General features: G+C 35.5%; 1 protein-coding gene and 1 pseudogene across 12 annotated transcripts in view; both read left to right on the plus strand.

Moving 5' to 3' along the window:
• The window catches only part of CEP128 (centrosomal protein 128), a 566439-nt gene extending 546381 nt beyond the window's left edge, over positions 1 to 20058 (plus strand). For 8 of the 12 annotated variants that reach the window (XM_007472708.3, XM_007472703.2, XM_007472704.2 and 5 more), the window contains 2 exons: positions 1169 to 1280; positions 19362 to 20058. In XM_007472708.3, the coding sequence (XP_007472770.1) occupies positions 1169 to 1280; positions 19362 to 19489 (240 nt within the window). In that variant the 3' untranslated portion in view covers positions 19490 to 20058. Of the gene's footprint in view, positions 1 to 1168; positions 1281 to 3304; positions 3384 to 19361 lie in introns of those variants that run through there. The other 4 variants (XR_008914955.1, XM_016425009.2, XM_056810609.1 and 1 more) reach the window with 3 other exon arrangements.
• On the plus strand, positions 8930 to 17190 carry LOC103106092 (zinc finger and BTB domain-containing protein 12-like; annotated as a pseudogene).
• Positions 20059 to 21503: the final 1445 nt, after the last annotated feature.

A 21503-nucleotide genomic window follows, 5' to 3' on the forward strand; every position in this document is an offset into this window, starting at 1 on the left:
TTTCACAATGATCTTTCTATTTTCCACATGATCATCTATCCTCTCAGTCTCCAAAAATTGAATCTTATCGTTCATTTTTCATTTATTTGTTTTTTCTCTTCCTCTCCTTTACCCTTCAAAATATATAGTCTGTCATTCTACTTTGACCTTCTTGGCAGCTCAGATTGCTCACATGCTTTCCATTTCTATAATAAATACTCCACACCAGGCCATCACATCTTTATATATCTAGGCTACTCAGAAATATCTTCCCTTTTCCTATTTTCATTTTCCCTTTTTCAACCCATTATAGCAAAGCTGCTGGATTATCTTTCTGGGACACTTTTTATTTATTGTCCCTTCTTTATTGTCTAGTTACTATGTATTCTTTTAATGTATTGCTTGATAAAATTTCTTAAGTCATTTTAGGTAGTTATGTCAGTCTTAGGCAGGTGTATATTCCATAATAGCCATGAACTTGTTTCCTATTTTCGCAATTTCCCTCAAAAAAAACTTTTTTTTAAGAGAATACAGTATAAAAATGCAAAATAGCTAAAATATCATAAATCTAACATAACTATGGTGACTGACAATACTTGACTATCAGGCATAAACATTTTAAATCTCACAGTGGATAACTTTAGAAACCTTAAAGAACCCAACTAATAAGCCTAAATTCTTTTCTGCACACAAAGCCTTATGGGCCAGAGCCAGTTGCATTAACCAAAGGATAATTTCTCTTCTTTAGCTCCAGATAAATGAACTTTTTGTAAATATATTTGCACCATTTTTATCAGTAGAAAGTGAAGACACTGTTATTTTTAAATGCAAACATGTGAATTGTAAACATGGTCATACCTACTTGCTCATATTATGGGAAAGGAATAATAAAGACAATTAGAACTCTTTTATACCACTGACGCTAAAAGCTAAGGTTAAAACCTGATTCAGAGGCTAATCATGTGGCATCAGTTTGGGGATATATGTGGTTCTTATGTTTGGAGAGGACATAATTTTACCCATAGTATATATGAATCTCTATGATTAAAAATCTCAATTTGTGACAGGATTCTGCTGTGCTATGCATATGTAACAGGGTTCATTTTCAATCTTGGTAGTCTGAAAGAAATTCAAGTACTTTAAATTTGTAATTGTTCAACTGAAATTGGGCTTTGTTGCTTTCTCTTAGGAGAGGAAAATGAATGTGAGTGCTCTCACTGATCAAGGGGAAGGTTTATCCCCCACTTGGCAAGCGCGCAGCAGGACCCTCCCGCACAACTCACGTCTCTCACAGACAGGCTGTAAGTAATCAAGAATTATACACTATCTCCTGCCCTAAGAAAATCCAATGTGTAGAAATCTAACATTTCAAAATTAATAAATTAGGAAGTAATTATCCATATCACCAAAGATTCTTTTGACTTACTAATGTGTTACTGCATTTCTATACATAATGAATTCCCCTAGTACAACTAAAACAAAAAATAAATCCAGTTAGCAAAAAACTTAGAGCCAGCTCTTCATTTGAGTTACATTACTCCTTCCGAAATTGTTTGAATCATCATATAGGAAACCCTCGCTACACATACATTACCTTCTTTGATATAGCCAGAAAAAGTTCAATCAACTGCAAAAGACATCAAGAAGGCAATGGTGAATGATCACAACAGGAAAAACTTAAAGCATTGAAACATATATACTTTTATTTAGATACAAATGAATTGGAATTCAGTCAACCTTGCTCAACAACTAACCAATTGTATGACCTTAGCATATCACCCAACCACTCCAGACCTCTCTTTCCTTATTTGTATAATGAGAAAGTTAGCAGAGATCATTTTTAAGGTACATTCTGATTCTGAAATTCTGTTTGTCATTGGTACAAAATAGAGGTCAAGTTGTTTAAAAAGAGGATTCTGAGGTGTGGGAGGTATATTAAAAATGATTCAACTGCTTAATAAATAATTAAAAATAAGAAAAATTAGATTTAAAGCTCTTCAAAATACACTGTAAATTTAAAAAATGTTTGCTTTTCCCAAATCATCATTAAACAAGTTTTTGTTTTTTAATGGATTCCAGATATCTTCACTTCAAGCTACAACAATGGGTATTACATTATAACTAATAACCAACCCTGGCAATTTAAACTAGATTTTTTTTCATGATTCTTGCTAGAAAAATCAAACTTGGTTTTTTTTTTTTAAAAAGCATTTTATAGGAAATTCAGATGATTTGGCAGAGAGAACTCCTATGACCTTTCTTCAATGGTGAAATTATATATTACTGTTTTTGCATATCATTTGTGGGACACTAATCACAGGAAATATTAATTTCTAATATTATAGAATACATGTGTATGCATCTAGCCATCTTCTCACCTATTACCGTACTGCTACACACACACACACACACACACACACACACACTCACATTCATTCACATAATATCTAGAGTGACATTCATTTTACTAACACTTCTATAAGGAATGAATGTAATTTCTCATTGAAAACAGGATGGTGTAGTAGAAATAGTGATGAACTTGGAATCAGCTGAGACCTGGATTTAAATTCTGCCTCTAATACTAGCTGTGACCTTAAATAATCACTAATCTCAGGTTTTCTAGCCTATAAAATGAGGATGACAATATCTCTAATATCTACTTTATGACAATGAGTATCAAATTAGATAATGTACGCATAACATAAGCATTTTCCATTTATATAGGATTGCCAAACTAGCGCCCTGACTTACTTCTCCATCTTGATGTGTCTGATGATATTTTGAGGTTTCTTTCAGGCTCTGGGTAATTTTCAAGACTTTGGTCCTAGTCACTAGTGTTGATGAAGGGAGTTGGAAAGCCAAGCTGAGCAGAAGGGGATGGTTTCAGAAAAAAAAATCTGAGAAGACTTATTTGAACTGATGCAAAGTGAAGTGAGCAGAACCAGAAGAACAATTTATAAAAATAATCAATTCTTCAAAGACTTAGAAATCTGTTCAACATAATAACCCACCACAGTTCCAAGAAACTCATGATGAATCATGCTATCCACCTCCAGATAGAGAAATGAGGGACTCAGTGTGCCAATTGAAGCATATTTCCTTTCCTTTCCTTTCCTCTCCTTTCCTTTTGACTCCCCTCCTCTCTTCCTTACCACTTCATTTCCACACTTCTCTCCCCTCTTCTCTCCTGTACCCCCATCCTTTCTTCTCTCTCCTCCTCTCCTCTTCCTTACTGTCTTCTCTCCTCTTCTCTCTAATGAAGAAATTTTTTGTGTATGACTGTACATATTTGTAACGGGCTTTATTTTTCTTGCTTTCTCAATAGGTGGGGGAGGAGAGATGGAGAGATTTGGAACTGAAAATAACTTTTAAAACTGAATTTAGAATTTAAGGGGAAAAAAAAGGTAAACTGAAAAGAATGAGAATAATTCTTCAAAACTTAAAAAAAAAAGACTCAGTAAAAAAGAAATGCCTTGACCTAAAGTAGGATATAAGTGAATTGAGTTCAGTCACCCTAATTTATGTAGGAATGAAGTCTAGGGGTCTGTCTGATAGGACAAGTGAATCAAAGAGATCTACACAGCTGTCTGAGAGCTTTCTGTGTGCCATCTTAGGGCCTTATGGACTCAACAAAGGAGCTGGAATAGTGCTGACTACTCTGGGGCATGTTAGCCCCATTGCAAAAGAGCTATAACATTTTGCTGAGGAAGCAGTGGGAGCCAGTAGCAACATGAAGAGATAAGGAATCGTTTTAATGATATCATTAGTAGCAGCTCAGAAGAATGGAGCCTTGAACCTTTGGCACATGTATCCTGGGTGACTCTGAGCTTCCCATAGAACAGAGTGAAAGAGTGAGGCCATGTGGACTTGGAAAATGGAGGCAGAGGCAACATAGAGTGATGGAGTAGCAGTGGGGAAAACAAGACCTAAAGATGAATGAGGTGCAGAGCTATGAAGAAGAGCAAACTGAGACTTTGTTTTTTACTAATACTCTAAATCATATATGCTGTGAAGGTCCGGGAGAAAGGAATTTAATTGCTAAGGCTCCAAATTCTTTCCCAGCTTGGAGGAAGGAAATTTATCCCTATGAATCCTATGCTGTTAATCTTGTGACTGTTTAACCTCGAAGGAAGGCAAGACCTACCAGAAGGGAAAGTTTTCTTGACTATCAACAAGCTTAGGAATGAGTCCTGTCTGTATTTCTCATTTTGTATAGTGAACTTGTTCTATATTCTATGTCTTAATAGCCTGGGTTATTTACAAAAGATCTTCAGCTCCTAGGAACTAAAAACAAGCCAAATTGAGATATATCCAGAATTTCCAGTGGGCAGTGGTGGAAGAATGGGAAGAAGGATGTACCAAAGAAAGTTATTTTTAAAAACTTCTAAGATTGAACCTTGGTTTATTTGGAGTGAGAATTTCAGTTCTGGGCCACATCTAACATATAGAGCACTTTTTAAAATCTTAAAGCATGATATAAATGTCAGCTATGTATAAAATGTTGATGTTATAGATGTGAAATGAAAGTCAATCCAACAATTATTAAGTGCTACCGCTATGCCAGATACTGTTCTAGACACTGGAATACTTGTAAGTCAAAACTTAGTGAATATACATTCTTTAAACATTATGGTCATTCCAGAATATTTATAATGTTTACAGCCTTTCCTCACTAATATGTTTAGTTTTCCACAAATAGAAATATGAAATTTAATTTATAGCTGCCATGTTGCACGTGTCTGGACTATCAAGAAACTATTTAGAAGGAAACCACATATAACATTTGACATTTTTCTTGTGTTCTTTATCTGCTATGCTTAAAGAATTTTACTTTTCATTCATTAAATAAACCTCAATATCTTTACAAGATAAACCTATTTATAAATTCATTGTCCTACATGGTAGATTGAAGCAAAAACAATTATTTTATTTGCAAGAGATGCAGCATGTTATACTGAAAAGGAGCACACCATTTGGAGCCAGAGCTATGCCAATATCATTGGACCTCAGTTTCTTTATCTATAAAATGAAGGGATTAGACAAGATGATCTTTTAGATCTCTTTTACCTCTAAACTCTATGAGCCCATAAGTGTTTAGGGAGTCTTGGAATTTAACCCAGGCTTCCATGTTTTGGATAAGTGACTTGAACTCCCTGTAAATCCATTCTCTGATTAGTCTCATATCAGAGTTAACTTCTTAAAAAAGTAGAAGACTCATTTACAAAGCCTTTTTCTGGAGCTTTGGAAGTCTTTCTGTTATTGGTGTTGTCATAGCATTTGAGTTTTATTTGAATAAGAAGATAGACATACCACTTCCACTAAAGATCCTTCCTAATGTTTAAAATGGTAGTCTGGAGAAAGGTCTGAAAGAGAAGAAAACCCTTAACAGCAGGGCCAGAGATGTCAGGAGATATGTTGTTAAACATAAGTAGGATGCTATATAGGATGACACCAGAATGTTCATTTAACAGAATGTGTTGAAACTGTCTGTAATTAGAATAATTGAGGGATTCTACCCATAGTAAAATAAGGTATTCAGAATTGCTTAACATCAGTTTTGTCGTATAAGAAAACCAATTGGCCTGGGGGACAGATAATATTTTCCCAAATAACAGTTTTATGTTGTTTAGAAAGCAAAGTATTTCTTAGAAATTATGTCAATAGTGCACAGGTAATATACAGATAATGGTAGAAAATAGAAAATGCAAGGAAATTGCTTGAGATTGCAGAGACAGTCAAGAAGTTGTTCAGTTTTTTTTAAGTTATATCTAATTCTTCATGACCCCATTTGGGGTTTTCATGGTTTTCCAGCTCATTTTATAAATGAGAAAACTGAGGCAAACAGGGTTAAGTGACTTGCCCAGGGTCACAGAATATGACTCTTCCTCACTCCAGGCCTGGCACTCTATCCACTGTGCCTTCTCCTGAGTTCAAATATGGCCTCAGAAATGTACTACCTTTGTGACCGTGGGCAAGTAAACATCAAATACTGCAACATTTTCTTTCTGGTTTCCTTAATAGTGGTAAATCTTTGTCCTTTTGAGGAAAGTTTTGATTTTGGGAAAACACAAAAGAGCCAGTTTTAGCTAAGAATATTGAATAAGGTTGGTGAGCAAATTGAACAATACCAATTGTGTCTAAAAGTAGATATTTTACATTTTTTGGCAAGATGGCTTGAGGTGGACCTTTATTTATAATAAGTGGTTAGAAAATTGATGCTATTAGAGAAAAAGTAAGATCTTTCTAAAAATTTTTAGCTTAATGATAATATTTTGCTTTCTGCTTAATGTATCTATTTCATGACTTGATTTCATGGATCTGTGATCACTTCTTTAATTAATATATATTTTCCATAAGCAATCATTTATAAAGTACCTTGAGAATAAGTTACACCAAATCTATGCACTCAGAATAAAAGTTAAATGGGAGGAATAAAAAAATATTAAGTGAGAGCATAATTTGTACAAGAAGGCATTTATTTCAGTTTGTATTGTGAAGTCAAGCTGAAGAATTTAACTTAAAAAACCAATTCTTCATTATTAAAGAAGCCAGAGTAGTCACAGCATTAAACTATAGATTTTTTTCTTCTGACCAATTTATCTTATGATTTTCCCCCTTTCATGTTGTATGATGGGCCATCCTAACTCAAGAATAAAAAACAATTTGTCTTTTACTTGTCATATATTTACTAGTACAGCATTCACATTGATGACTTTTGAGTGTGTGGTTAGGTTTGGTTGAACAAAATTAGAATCACCTACAATAATGTTATCTAATTTATCAACTTGTTAGTTTAAAGGAACTTCAACTTCTGGTTCAAATAACAAGCTTCCAGCTTCCTCTAAAGCTCCCATACTAGAACATATACTCCTTAAGGACAGGGAAGTGTTCATCTGCATTTTATAAATTTTTCCTGATAACGTGGTTAAATGCTTTATTTTTAGGTTATATGAAAAATTCATTATAGGATAAAGAGTTACCACTAGGCAGGCAAAAATAAAGACAAAAAGGAACTGCTAAAATTAAAGATTCTTCAAACAAATAAACAACTAGTTCTAGATTTGCCCTAAAGAGTTAAGTGTTACAGACATCAGGTAAATGACTTAGGCTTTGGGCTCCCTTTCTCTTGTTCCAAACCTAGTTAGAGGGGATGCTGTCAAGGTAGTTTTTGACCTAAAATGCTCAGCTAGTGAGATGAGGCCAGCAGACAAATCTTACCTCTATGTAACAGAGACTGAATCAGTCTTTATTTAAAGACTATAAAAATGAATGTGCCAGATGAGCATCACAGACTTCTAATGTCAAAAAGGTCCTCAGAGGTCATCTCATCCAAAGTTTTTATGACCTAGAATTCCTTCCAACAAGTGATTTGAGCCTCTACTCCAAGATCTCCAGTGTGGGAGAAACCACTACCTTCCAATGCAGTCCATTCTGTTTTGGAGAACCTCTCATTGTTAGGAAGGTTTTCTTCACAAAAAGCATAAGGTCATTGTGTAACATTTGACCCTTTATCCTAATTCTTTCCCTTGAAGTGAAATGAAAATGTCTCATCTCTCTTTCATGTGTCAATGTTTCAAGTACTATGTAAGACTGCTATGATGGTAAAACTTTTCTCCCTTGTTTATTTTTAAAATAATTTTAATTTTTTTATCCTAAACTTAAGCCACACAAAATACCACTTCCATACACACACACACACACACACACACACACACACACACACACACACACACACACACACACACACACAGAAAGAATTCTAGATGAAATCAGCAATCTCCATTTCGTATCATTTTTAAAAGGAAAAAACGTAGATCATAAATTCTCCATGTTATTCTCAAAACTGTCTACTTTGCCTGTGCTTCCTTCTGAGCTTGCTCCTGCTCTTTTCAGTGCATTTTTAAAAGTTTCAATGACCCATTTTTTCATATCATTATTATTAAACCTTCCTTCCTACACAATCTACTCAGTAAAAGGTATCAGCTAATATTCATTGAGCATTTATGATCTGTCAGGCATTGCATTTATGCACTGAAAATATAGATAAAGGTAAATATGGTTCCTGCCTTCAGTGAGTTTACTTTCTAATATGTTAAAATAAATACAGAGACAGAAGTGAAGAAAGATATCTTGTAACAAATAACACATCCACACAAAAATGCATGCTTCTTAAGGCCAGGCAAGTATTCATCTGCACGGTACAGCAAAATCTCATAAGAGCCATTTCCAAAATTGGAAGTCTCTGTATTTCCCCACACACACACCTTTCAGGCTGGAGGTGGGTGAAATCTTTATTTTTGGTTCTCTAATGATACTAAGTTGTTTAAGAGTTGTTTTTCTTCACATTTTTGTTATTCTTCCATAAAATTGTTCTAGTTCTACTCACATCACTCTACATTAGTTTGTAATGTCCATGATTCTCCAAAATAGTCTCCTTTGTCATTTCTTATGGGTCATTAATGTTTCTTTATTTACATACACCACAATTTGCTTAACAATTTCCTTGTAGTCTAAGAAGCAATCTAAGGCATTCCTTTTTTTTTCTTTTTCTTTAATTAACTTTTGCTTTCTCTTTTAGAATCTTGGTAAAGGCTGGGCAATTGGAGTTAAGTATCTTTCCCAGGGTCACACAGCTGAGAAGTGTGTAAGGCCAGATTTAAACCCAGGACCTCCCATCTCCAGGCCTGGCTTTATCCATTGAGCCACTAAGCTGCCTTTAAGGCATTCTTACTCTGGGGCCTTCTCACCAATTCTGTCCAATATTATCCGACCTGTTACCCCCTTATCTTAGCTGTTGAGTTTGATGTATTTCTACACCAAATATTTTGTATGTTTAAGAATGTATGTGTGGGATATGCTTGTAGCAGCCAGGTGACTCAGTGGATTAAAGGTTTCGGGGGGGGGGGATATATTTGGGTGAGTATTTGTTGTTCAACACTATGTTGTTACACACAAGAATAAGGTTCATTTACTGCTTGCTCTCCCATAACCTTCCTGCATGTTTGTATACTCTTCTTTTTAGGCACCCCAATTTTAAGAATTAAGTTCGGCTTTGTTCTGCCTCTTTTTGACTATTACATTTCCCTATTTTTCCCTCTCTTATTCTTAAAACCCTCATAAAAGAGCCAGTCCATCCCAAGGAACTGTTTTTCTGATCTTATCCTCTCAATATGCTTCAAAAATATTAAGGTCCCAAGAGGAAACATTTTTTTTCTCCCTCTATGTTGCACTATATCATACAACCCCTTACATTTGCTCAAATAAGTTTACCTTTCTAGGTTTCTCTTGACTCTTGTGTTTTCATTTCAAAGTTTCCACATAGTTCTGTGCTTTTTCATCAGGAACACTTTAAAGTCCTATATGGGATGTTTTAAAAGTACTACTTTTTTTATACCTATAATGCTATATTCAGTTTTGCAGGACAAGCTAAACTATCTTTCTTGGTTATAAGCCTGTTTTTTTAATCTAAACTTAATTGTGGTTCCTTACTAAATGAACAGCTTCTTTCTCAATGCCTGCAGTATTTTTTCTTTAACTCTGGCAATCTGGATTTGGGTTATAACATTTCTGGGACTTTTCCTTGGGGTTTTTTTTTCAGGGTTATTTTTAGGAGGTAGATTTTTTTTTTTACTTTGCCATTAGTTTTTAATAGATCTGGTCAGTTTTCATTTATGATTTTTTTAGAATGTGGTGTCTAGACTCTTAAAAAAGAAATCAAGGTTTTTAGGGAGTCTAATAATTCTCATTCTTTCCTCTTAATCTGTTTCCAGGTTAGTTTTTTTTTATCCGCTGCCTTACATTTTATTTTTTCAATTAATATTTCTTGCTATCTCAAAAAGTCATTGATTTCTGTTTGAACTATTCTAATTGTCAAGCAGTCAGTTAACTTGTTTAATGTTTATCGCATTGTTCTGCTATTTATTCTCTTTCTAATTCTCTACTCTAGAGTTTTTTTTAATGTCTCTATAACCTCAATGTGTAAATGTAGGCCCTGTGGAAAATCAATTTTTTTCCCATTGAATCTGCTAACAGTTAATAAGGAATTATTATTTTTCTTCAGTATTAGATTTTTGGATATCCCTAGATATATTATGTAATTCTTTATAGTTGTCAATATTTCCTTGTCTTTTCTCATCTTTTCAACCTCAGTTCCTGAATGAGGGCTTTGTTCTAAGGCCAAGCTCAACTTCCTATACTTCTTTTGGCAGAATGGCTGGCTCCTCTTAGTTTTGACCTGAATTATTTGATTGGATTTCTCTAATCTCTGCTTCCAAGGGTTAGAATCCCCAATATTATTTTATCTTATGGCCCTTTATGGGATTTCATGAGAATGTTGTGAACCTCATAATCCCTGGATCTGGGCAGTCCTGTATTGAACACTGCCCTGTTTCCCCAGGGCTTCCAACATCCCTGCTTTGACATCATGTCTCACTTGTGCCTTATGAAGGGAGAAACCTCACCTCTTGCTCCTCAAGTTTCTGTGCTTTGAAGGCTACAGATATCTCTCATCCATCCCTAATTGCACTGGCAATCTTACCTTCAGGGTAAGGACCAAGATCATTGTCTTAATTGCTGAATGCTCATAGAGAGTTTAATTTTCCTTATCCTTTCTAGAACTATTAACAATAATAATGGAATGATCTCTATTGGGAGTATCTGTATTCTCTATTAACATCCTTTAGGATCCAGTAAACTGATACAACTTGATTAATTTAATTAAAAAAAAATAAATCCTTACTAGGTATCCCATTGAGATTGTACCCATGGCAGCAACAAAGTGCCAAGTTTCTGTTATCAGATATCCTTTTTTCTGGAGTAATGCTTCCCCTACATTGCCTTTTCAACCAAAAGATCCAAAGGTCGATTCTGATCCATGGCTAACAACTACCCCAAGATTTTTTTTTTTAAGATACTGTCTGACTATTATTTTCTCCAATTATTTGTTCCATCTTATTTTTCTAGGGCACTGAAGATACTTAGAATTTCTCTTCAAAGCTTTCCAAGTCAATTGTTTGTTAAAAAGAGATGACATGTTTTCTTCCGATTTTCCTATATTTTGCCTTTGCTTGATAATTCTTCTATCGTTAATATTTTTAAGTTTGTTTCTCCCCCTTTTTTTTCTTGGAATGTCAACATTGTAAGTTTTCTGACTCTTTTTCTATAATATAATTCACAAAAAAATTAAAGTTACTAAAAAACAATAGATTATGCATTACCCTTTTGCCCTTGTATGATGAACACTTTGTATCAAGAATGATAATGGTAGGTACTAAACATAATGAACACAGAATAATATCACAAAAATAGATTTTAATAAACAAGAAAAATATACTAAAGAGACATGGAAGTTATCCTCAAATCAGAGGTTATCCATGTCCAGGATGATGATAAACTTGTTAGAATTAAGATCAGAATTAGCAACAAAAAATCAAGAAAAAATCTGAGAAAAATATGTGTATATAATCCAAACAACTCGGTTCTGAACTATTTAAACAAGTAATTTATAAAATGAAATATGAAAAGGACAATATATTTGACACTGACAATGATTATAACAACAATACACATGTTTAATCAGTGAAAATTAATTGCCAAAAGGAGACCAAAAAAGTGTCCAAAACAGCTCGTAATCAAACTTCCAACTTGATTGATAAATGGAAAGAGATAGTATCCAAAAGGCAATATGGATTGTAATGTAAACTTATTTGTCAAGCTGTACAAAGGATGATAAATGATTATCAGTAGCAGCATCTCATATGGTGGAAAGAGACAGTAAAGGGGAAAAATAATTTAAAGAAATTCTGGCAAGACATCCAGATGAACAAAACTATCAAGAAGATTTTAAAATAATTGAATAACAACAAATGGAAAATGGAGAGCATTTAAAAATTATTGTAACAAATGTTATCTTTGAAAAAATGTGTCCATGGAATTGAGTTAGGGAACTCTCCCCATCACACCCAGCACCATGCTATCTGGAATGGAAGTCTTGCAATTCTAGCTTCCAAAGCATGAGATGGCCACCCTTAAAAAACATGAACCAGCTCCAGACAGTGGAGCACTTCTGCAGTGTCACAGTTATGGCTGACAGCCTCAAGTCCTGGATCTACAAGATAATCTTGGCAGCTCTTCCTTGTTTCTTCATGACCAGTTTCTCCTTAATCTCAGTTCAGAGCTACAGATCTCCCTAATGCAGTGCCAGAATCCTGACAGATCTCTCCTACTATCCTGAAGCCCTGTAGTTTGCTGTCCCCGGCATTGTCAACTACCTGACTGTGGCCTCCTATCTCCAAATGGAGCAGGTTTGTGATAGAAAAATGTAGACATTCCCTCAACCAATTCATAGAGCCCAGAAATGGTCTGAAAGAGGAAGGAGTTATTGGAGAGATTGGATATACTAGCTCACCTCTTCCAAGTCCCTCAAACCATCTGCCTGAACCCTAAAGCCTGCTCCCAAACCCCCATCTCCACCTTTTCCTGTCCTGCCAGTGAAATTAAAATTCCCTCCGAATGAGGGCCTTGAACTAAAGGCCTAAGAGGAGGAAGAAGAGGAAATAACAGATACCTGCATTGTCAAGGTGGAATCAGCATTGCAGATGGCACAGAGGCTTAAGCTCCTAAAGGCATTGGGGTGTGGGGAACCAGCCTTCAGGGCCACCTTAGCCTTGGATGCTCCTAATGATAGTACAGCACCCCAGGGAGCAGTGAAAGCCTGCTACAGCCTGACGGAAGACACAGAGGTTGCTGTTTTCTAGAGGTCAAGTAGGAGAGGGCATCCCCCTAGGACTGGAAGAGGAAGCCCCAGCAGCAGCCCCTGTGTCACAAAGCAGTGGAGTTAATGGGAATTATGGGAGCACCAGGAGCCCTATACCAGGGAATTCCACTGAAGAACATCAGGAATACCAAGTACCAGAAGTGTTCTGAGGTATGAAAAAGCTTGTGTTCCAGATGGGAGCTCAGCACTTCATCTTTATGTGCCCTCGATGTTTGACAATAGCTACCTCAGCAATCACCCGGATGTCCACCAAGGTGTCAAATCATATACCTGTGGCATTGTGGCAAGTTCTTCACATAGAAGTCTAACCTACATGACCACCTCAATCTGCACTCTGGGCTTGGCACTACCTCGGGGAGCAGCCTGACAAGACCACAAAGGAGAAGGTCCTGGATGCCAGTGTGTCAGAGCTCGATACCCTCCCACCCTAGCTGGAGGAGGGATAACTAGGGCAGGAAAGGGGGCGAGGTGAGGAGTTTTCTGGTAGAAGGTGGTGAAGGATCCTCTCTCCCCAAGGGGAGGACTCTGAAAATCTTGGGTCTTCCTTGGGAAATGAATTAGACCTTACTGAGGGAATTATCAAACCTTTTGTGGGATGATGAGGAAAGAAAACATTTCTGTATTTTAGGGTAAAAGATCCCAAGGTAAGAGGGAAGCCTTTTTTTTTTCCTGAAAGAGGATGGTGCAAGATATAAATAGTAAAAGGTAATAGAGGGGAAGATAGTTTTATCATTGAGTAAGAAATCTATAGAATTGGGGTCAGATGGGTAAAGAATTAGAAGGGAATCTTACCAAAATTATTCCTGTCTTCTGGTGGGACTAGAGCAGGAGAAATCTCTTAGATTCTTGGGAGAGCAACCATTAGGAGGAAAAGATTATCAAATCCTAGGGAAGAAGGGAAGACAATGTTGAGGATTTTTTTGCATGCTGGAGAAGAGGGGAGATGGACCAGGTCTTTTGTCTCAGGAGTCAAAAAGAGATGGTAACAAAAAGAAAGAAAGAAAAAGAGGTGGGACAAAAAATTAGAACAGCAAACAAATAGAGGCAAAAAAGAGGAGGGAAGTCAGAAGTTAGAAAGGGTTTTGGAGAGGACATAGGGAAAGGAAGAAAATACCTAGAAAAAGATGCAGGGAGGGAAGGAAAAAAGAGGTTATGATGGAGACACATACATTATTTTTAAGGGGGGAAAATCTGAGATCTCCATTTCTGCTTTTATTTTCCACAAAAAAAAAATGTTATCATCATCAAGGCCAGTGAGACCACCATACTTGCGGCCCAATATCAGTCTCAGATTCACTTTCATGGAAGATAGCAGTGGCACTAATAACAAAGTCAGGGGAAAAAAAACAACTAGATTCTTCCACATATATAGAAGAGGATCTGTGCTAGTAACAACATAATTGTGAAGGCTTTGAAGGGTTGTTGTACAGAGTATCTAAAAGGGAAGATACCAAAGGCTTGGGGTAAGGGGGAATCTCAGACTGTATACTTCTAGAAAAAGATTACAAAGGAAATATTGATAACTATCAGTCTATATGCCTACTCTCCCACCTATACAAAATCTTTGTGCATCATCTATACATAAACATAATTAATCTTCTATGAGGGCATTAGTATGGGAAAAGGAGACATAGGAAACAATGAACTACATCTTTACCAATTCATAATTGACTGAAAGATCTAGAGAATATGTTTCCACAGTACTTTTCTAGGTATTTGATTCAATGGATCAAAATGCCTCATCCACACATCAAGTTTGTTCAAGGTTGCTTTAGACATATAACAACTGACGTTATTTCTATTGAAGAACTCTGTTTATAGATGTCATACAATTCATAAAATAGTGAGATCATTAAAAAGGGTCTTCAGCATTGTGATAGAAAAGATCTAACACAGAGTCCAAGCTGAAGAACAATTTCATTTGTGTGGTGTCTGTCGCTCAGATGTTCCCATTGTGGATGGCACTGTGATCATGAAGTCAAGCCCCAGGACATGGTTGAGCTTTCTGAAAGAGATGTGTAATCATTAAAATTAGTTTGGTCTGACATCTATATAGTAAAGTGAATGAATGGACTATTTAGTCTAGACATACTTGTACCTTTATTTGAACAGACAAACTATAGAAAATATCACAATACAGACAATACAGATGGACAAAAAAATTTCACCTATAGTTGAACAAAAGAAAAGGAGTCAATTGGATTGCCTTTGGAAATTCCAAATCTTTCTTTAATCAGTGAGAGATTATCATGAAAGCAAAGTCCAATCTTTTTTAATACCAACATACTATTAGTGTTGCTATATGGCAGCAAAAAAGAAAATTCTCTGAAGAATTAAAAAATAAATGAACAAGCTACAACATATAATCAATGATCGTTATAAAAAAGGAATAAACGATATCATCAGAGAATTATATAATAGGAAGAGAAGATAGGCTGATCAACTAACGTACTGCTAGAAGGGACTTGCATCCTGAACAGGTCACAGATTCATCAGAGTATTTGAATTCTAAACTAGGATTCTCCTGTTTCTCATGTAAAGCTCTCATGTTACTCTCTTGGTGTTCTTCAATAATTTTATTAGGTCTTCTAACCATTCTTAGAGTTCTATCAATCAAATTTTTTTCTCTTGGGTTCCAATTATCATTATTATATTATTATGAAAAAGATAATCAGTCTCTTCTTTTTCCCCTGGAGCTTTCTCCCAATGGTTTCCTGCCATATTGTATTTTGTCATTTTATTAGAAGCTTCCCAATTTTCTTAAAATGCTTCCTTATTTTCTCTACTGGTTTTTCCTGTTATTTCTTTATAGAATTTCTTTTATTTTCCTTACTTGAATTTTCATTTTGTTTTGGTAGGGCATTTTTTTTAGCTTATTTGAGGTAGTAAATGCTAGGTTTTCTATAACCTATCACTCAGGTATCTTGATAAAAGTTCAAGTGATTTGCTCTAGCTAAACTCATACATAAAAACTGGTTTTTAAGAATCACATTTTTTCTTTATAATTGTCAGCAAACCAACTTCTTAATTATATGTTTCAGAATTTTGCTAGGAATATAAATCAAGGTCTCTATCTAATTTTTTAGAAAGTAATGTTCTTTTTTAAAAAATCATGATATTTTCTTTTATCTACTCCTTTAACACATCTTCCATTCTCTAGAATCTTTTTAAAACCACTAAATTTCAGCTACCAAGTCTTATATTACTCTGAAATATAGTTAATGTGTACCTACTGATTTGAACACTGAGGGCAGAAAGATTCCATCTAACTCTCCTCAATCTGGGTTTATTCTCTGGTAACTTTTTTGTTGTCATTTCACCTTTCTAGTGCAGAGATCTTTTTTTTTTTTAAATTTGGAATGGTGAAGGGAGAAAACAATGTATTGTTTAAGTACTTCAGCATGCTCTCCATTGGCCAGTGAAGTTTTATTTTTTTTAATTTCATAGGCTTTCTAGGTTCACAACCTAAGTGTCATCCATGACTCTTCAGGCTTTTCATTCCTCTTCAACATCCAATCTGTTAAAAATCCTGGTTTTGGCTTTGTAATCTCTCTCATATATATCCCCCCTCCTTCTCTCTTCTGACACTGTCATCACCATAATACAAACCCTCATCACCTCACACTGGGACCACTACAATAGCTCTCTGGTTGAGTTTGCTGGCACAACTATCTCCTCACTCCCTTCCATTCTCCACTCAGATTTCAAGTTAACCTTTCTAAGGTGCAGATCTAACCATGATATATATCCCTTGATTCCACAAATTCTAAGGAATCCCAAACATTTCAAGGATTTAAATATAAAATCTTTTTAATGGCTCTTAGAGACCTTTACAACTTGGCTCCTGCCTACTTTTCCAGTCTTCTTAACACTTTACACCCCTCTGCCTACTCTTCAGTCCCATGATATAGGTCACCTTGCTGTTCCTTGAAGAACACTCCATCTCTAAAATTCCGGTGTTTTCACCAGTCATACCCCATCACTGGAATTTTCTCCTTCTAAATCGCTTCCTGGCTTCCTTCAAGTCTCAGCTAAAATTTCTTATTCTCAGAAGCTTTTCCTGATTCTTCTTAATTCTAGCGCCTTCTCCACATTGATTATCTCCCGTTTATCCTGTGTACATTTTGTTTGTACATGGTTGTTTGCATGTTACCTCCCCCATCCAACAGCGAGCTCCTTGTTTTTTACCGTTCTTTATATACTGAGTCCTTTGCACAGTGTCTGGAATATAGCAGGCCCTTAAAATAAATATGTGTTGATTGACTTGCTGACATTTGAACCCCTTTTCAATTTTAAGAAATTCCACAACCTGCAAAAAGAATAAAGTACTTATTATGTCATTATCTCCCAGACTCTCCCAGCCTGAAACCACACATCTTTGTATAAATTCTCCCAGCTCTATCTTGCATACATAAATCTGGGAAGAGAGAGAGGGAGGGGGAGAGAGAGAGAGAGGGGGGGGGGGAATACTGCTCTCTCAACACCAATGGAAAGAGAGTTCTCATCTTCTTAGTCTCAAACACCTAAATCCCAGCAGGTCTCTTTACCTAGAATCTTGACTAAACAAGACCATTTTACTTAGCGAATTAATTCACCCTTCTGTATTAAGTCCCTTGTCAAACTTTAACCACATTGAAGAATGGAATCTATGACCATTGGAGATACAAAGGAAATAGGAAAATACTGAATAATTTGTGGTTCCTGAAATGATCCAATGTTAATGAAAGTTTATTTTAAATAGCAATTTATGTCAGGCTTATGTAGCTCAGGTCTATTCAAGAAAAGGTAGGGTCTTCTTGCCAGTGTGAGAGGAAGAAATGTAAAATTTTTTAGTTTATATTGCCATTGGAAATATGCACACAGAAATCCATTATTTTGAGCCATAATCACTACCAAATTTATCCTGGCTGGTTAGAAGTTATGGCCTGAGTTCAGGACACTATTTTAGGAAGGTTTGGATTCCCATACCTTCAGCTTTCAGACACTGAGAGCATAGTAAGGGGAGACATATAATGTCAGCTTTTGAGACTGTCATATTTAGCTTTTATAAGTAGAGACTAACCTCTGGCCTCTGTGCATAGCTCCTTTCAGGCTACCAGGAGGCAGCAAGAGCCCAGAACAGAAACTCAAACACTTCTTCAATGGGACTAGTCTCTGCCCAAGTGAAGTCTGTGGTTGTCTGATGACTTCTGGGGTCTCTGGAGATTGAAATCCTTTTACAATGAGGCTCTTGGTCTCACAAAACTAGGTGTTTTTATTTTTTTAATGAAACTGAAAGAAAGGAGCTATGATTTTACATGAAGGAGGAATTTACCTAAAAGTTACTAAAGTAAAAATCAAGGAGGCAGCAATCTCATGTACCTCACTTTGTCATTTTAAAATGCTAATACTTGAAAAGAGCTTCATTTTTTTGTGAAAGCCTTAATTTATATTGCTGTAGAATGAGGGACTGGGCGGTGGAGGGGAATGAAACATGCAAATATATCCATAGGTATGCTTGGAAGATGATTAAAGTGGCACTTGCCTTGTCTCAGATGAAAAATACCTTGGAAGCTTCACAGCAAGCACAGTTGTTGGCATTCTGGCCATAACTTCTAGGTTCAGGACAATAATTGGCTCTAAAGAGATGTCATTTACCCTTCTTCCCTTAGAGGTGTATAGTCCCAAAAATGTTTTTTTGGGGGGGTTTAGGGAATGAGAATATTAACAAAATATAGCTTGCAAAGGTTGGGATAAAAAGTCCAGACTTTTCCTTACTATTAAACAAGTTCAATTTGTTCCTAATAAAAATAGAAACTTTTATCATCTTATTTAACCATTTTTGTTTATCTTCCCTACTTTTTATAGCCATTTACATATTTGCATAATAAAATGTTTTATTCTGATTTTTTTTTATTTTTGTATGTGACTTTGCCCTTCCCTATAAGATTGTGAACTTGTTGAATACACTATATTGTGACTCTTACAGTCTTGACACCCATGGCAGTGTCTTGAGAATGGCTTATGCTTAGTTAAAGTTTGTTAAAATTAAATGATTTGTTGAGGGCAGTGGGACCTATTTCTTTACGACTAGTAGAAAATTCTCACATGAACACCTTCTAACAATTCCATGCAACATATTTTATGTGAGGGAAGTAATGCAAGGAAAAGAATACTGAGGAGAGGGGCTGAAAACATCATTTCTAGTCCTGACTTTGACACCAACTAGCCCGGTAATTTTAGGCAAATCACATCAATTCCCTGAGCCTCTGTTTCTCTTTCTATGAATAATTTTTATTTATAAATCATCCTCTAATGACTTCTGAGTTCCTGGTAGCTATCATTTTTTTCTCTGTGTAATATTTCTTTGTCATTGTATAACAGCCAAACATAAATTCGTTCTTCCAGTCTTGGAACTTTAAAAAGTGATCACATTAATAACAAGTGTTCTAAGTCATATGCCAGCTGATTAAATTAATCCATATGTTGAAGGATCATTAGGAAGGTAATTCTTTCTAAAGGAGAATGCACTTAATTTGTTGTTTAATCAACCCCTTAATCATGAGCAGTATTTGAGTTTTCATCTGCTTTCACATAGGTTTATTTTTTGTCTTTTCTCTTCTTCCAGCATATATCAAAAAGGTGATTCCTTTGGAATTGATTTCAACTAAGGAAGATGCCACAAATGTCACTATGAATGGAATAAGATCTCAAGCCAAAAAGGAGAAACTCAACAGCAATAAAAAAAAAATGTAATCTCGCTGCCCCAGTTGAAGGACCAGTGTTTTTTTTTAAAATAATAACATAGTTATTCTGGCTACCATCCGGCCCAGCTGCAAACTAACACACCAACCTGCAGCTTCAGCTTGTCCACAATTGCCAAACACTGACTGAAATTACAGCACAGTTGGTTCTTGGGAATGACATAAGTTTAACCAAACAAAACAATATGTACCATTTTGGCTGATGGATGGGGTGAAACGCCTGGGCAACCTTTGCTCTTTCTCTTATGTTTTCTTTGTTCAATATTGGTCAGATCACATTTCCCTGACCAAAGCTTGGAATTACAATAGAGTTCTTTCAAAGGTTAACAGCTGAAGAGTAGGAAGTCCATTTGGGCCAGCACTTACTACTACTTTCAATTCAGATAACATTTTTACATGAGTGATTTTTTAAAAAATGCTTTCTCCCTAATAAATTATCATGTGTTATAACATGTCATGGAGATAGGCATATATCAAGAAGTCCATTAATAAATGCTCTATACTATGTAATGTATCATCTTGGCAATCTTTTACAATAAACATCTTTACAACTATTTTTAATGCAGTTGTCAAATCATCCATTTTTAATATTATTAAGGAATTTTCAAACATTACTGGATTCTAACAAATCATCAGGAATTCCTTTACTTATTCGTACTATTGCCAAAGATCCCACTACAGTAATTTTGGTCATTTCCTCTCCTTACTTTGATCACAGAACCTGAACAGAAGTTGGATTTTCCTGTGCCTAAGGGGATCTCACTTGTACAAGTTCTACTGGAGTTTGGTGGCATCTGGTTGTTGTTGTTGTTGTTTTTAGCAAATCCAACTGTAGTCAACACCAAAATACTTTCAAGAGCTCCACTTCAGTTTCCAAATTCCCTAAGGAATAGTACAGATGTGAAATGTGCCCTTCCAACATGTGAAATGGGCCTCACCTTCACTTACTGACATACCAGTAGAAATAAGACTCTTATGTGGTATTAGAGGCCACTTGAAAGACCATATCTTAGAATAGTTTTCACAGAGGATTCTGCACAAAAGCAAAAAAAGTAAAGCAACAGAGTTGAAATGTTGCTTTATATTTTTGTGCATATTAAGATACTTGTTAAATGTCACATTTTATAAAAATTATTTCTTTTCCCATTAATACATATTTTGCCATTTGCATTTGAATATACTGGAAATGGTGCTGGTACTAACCAGTCATGGACCTAAGTAGGTACAATTGCTATCATGAAAAGCTAATGATCTTGGTGTCAAAACAATTCAATATTTTATATCATTTGAGCATATGTTCCCATGATAAATATTTACTTGTGTGTGTTTGTGGGTGTGTGTGTATATCTATCTATCTATCTATCTATATATATATATCCTACAATATATCGTACAATAACTTTAAATTATACTAAGACGTATGGGACACCCAGTATATGTATATAGAAATAATCTAGGTACCATGAGAGTATATTAATATTTTATTAGATGTTCAGAGAGCACCAAAAGTATTTTATCAATCTGGATCTCCATGTGAATCAGGGAAGAAGAGGTTATGCATCTTGGGATCGACATGGAGTTTGGAAATCATGAAATCAACTATTAGTGACTTTGGTTTGTCCACTTAACTGAAATTCACAATAATGGTGAGAATCTGTTTTTATAAATTAAATCAGGCCATTAAATGTGAAGCTTTGAAGGACATAGGATCATGAATTTAGAACACAAAAGTCAGCTAGTCCAGTCCTTTAGCTTTACATATAGGACAACTGAATCTCCGAGATGATGGGTGACTTTCCTGCAGTCATACAAAACACAAACCATTTGACAAAACCTTGAAAATTCATGAAATAGTCTCTATTGATCTCAGAGCATTGTTGGTGCATGTTGCTAATGATTATTATGGTAAGAACCCTCCTGGAGAATATTTTTTACTGTGCAGATTCAGTACATTATGTTTTTGAAATGCCTTATGCTGCTGTTGGATGAATGAAAGTGTGGGACCT

This window comes from Monodelphis domestica, chromosome 1 (genome assembly GCF_027887165.1).
Source record: "Monodelphis domestica isolate mMonDom1 chromosome 1, mMonDom1.pri, whole genome shotgun sequence".
Taxonomy (NCBI): Eukaryota; Metazoa; Chordata; class Mammalia; order Didelphimorphia; family Didelphidae; genus Monodelphis; species Monodelphis domestica.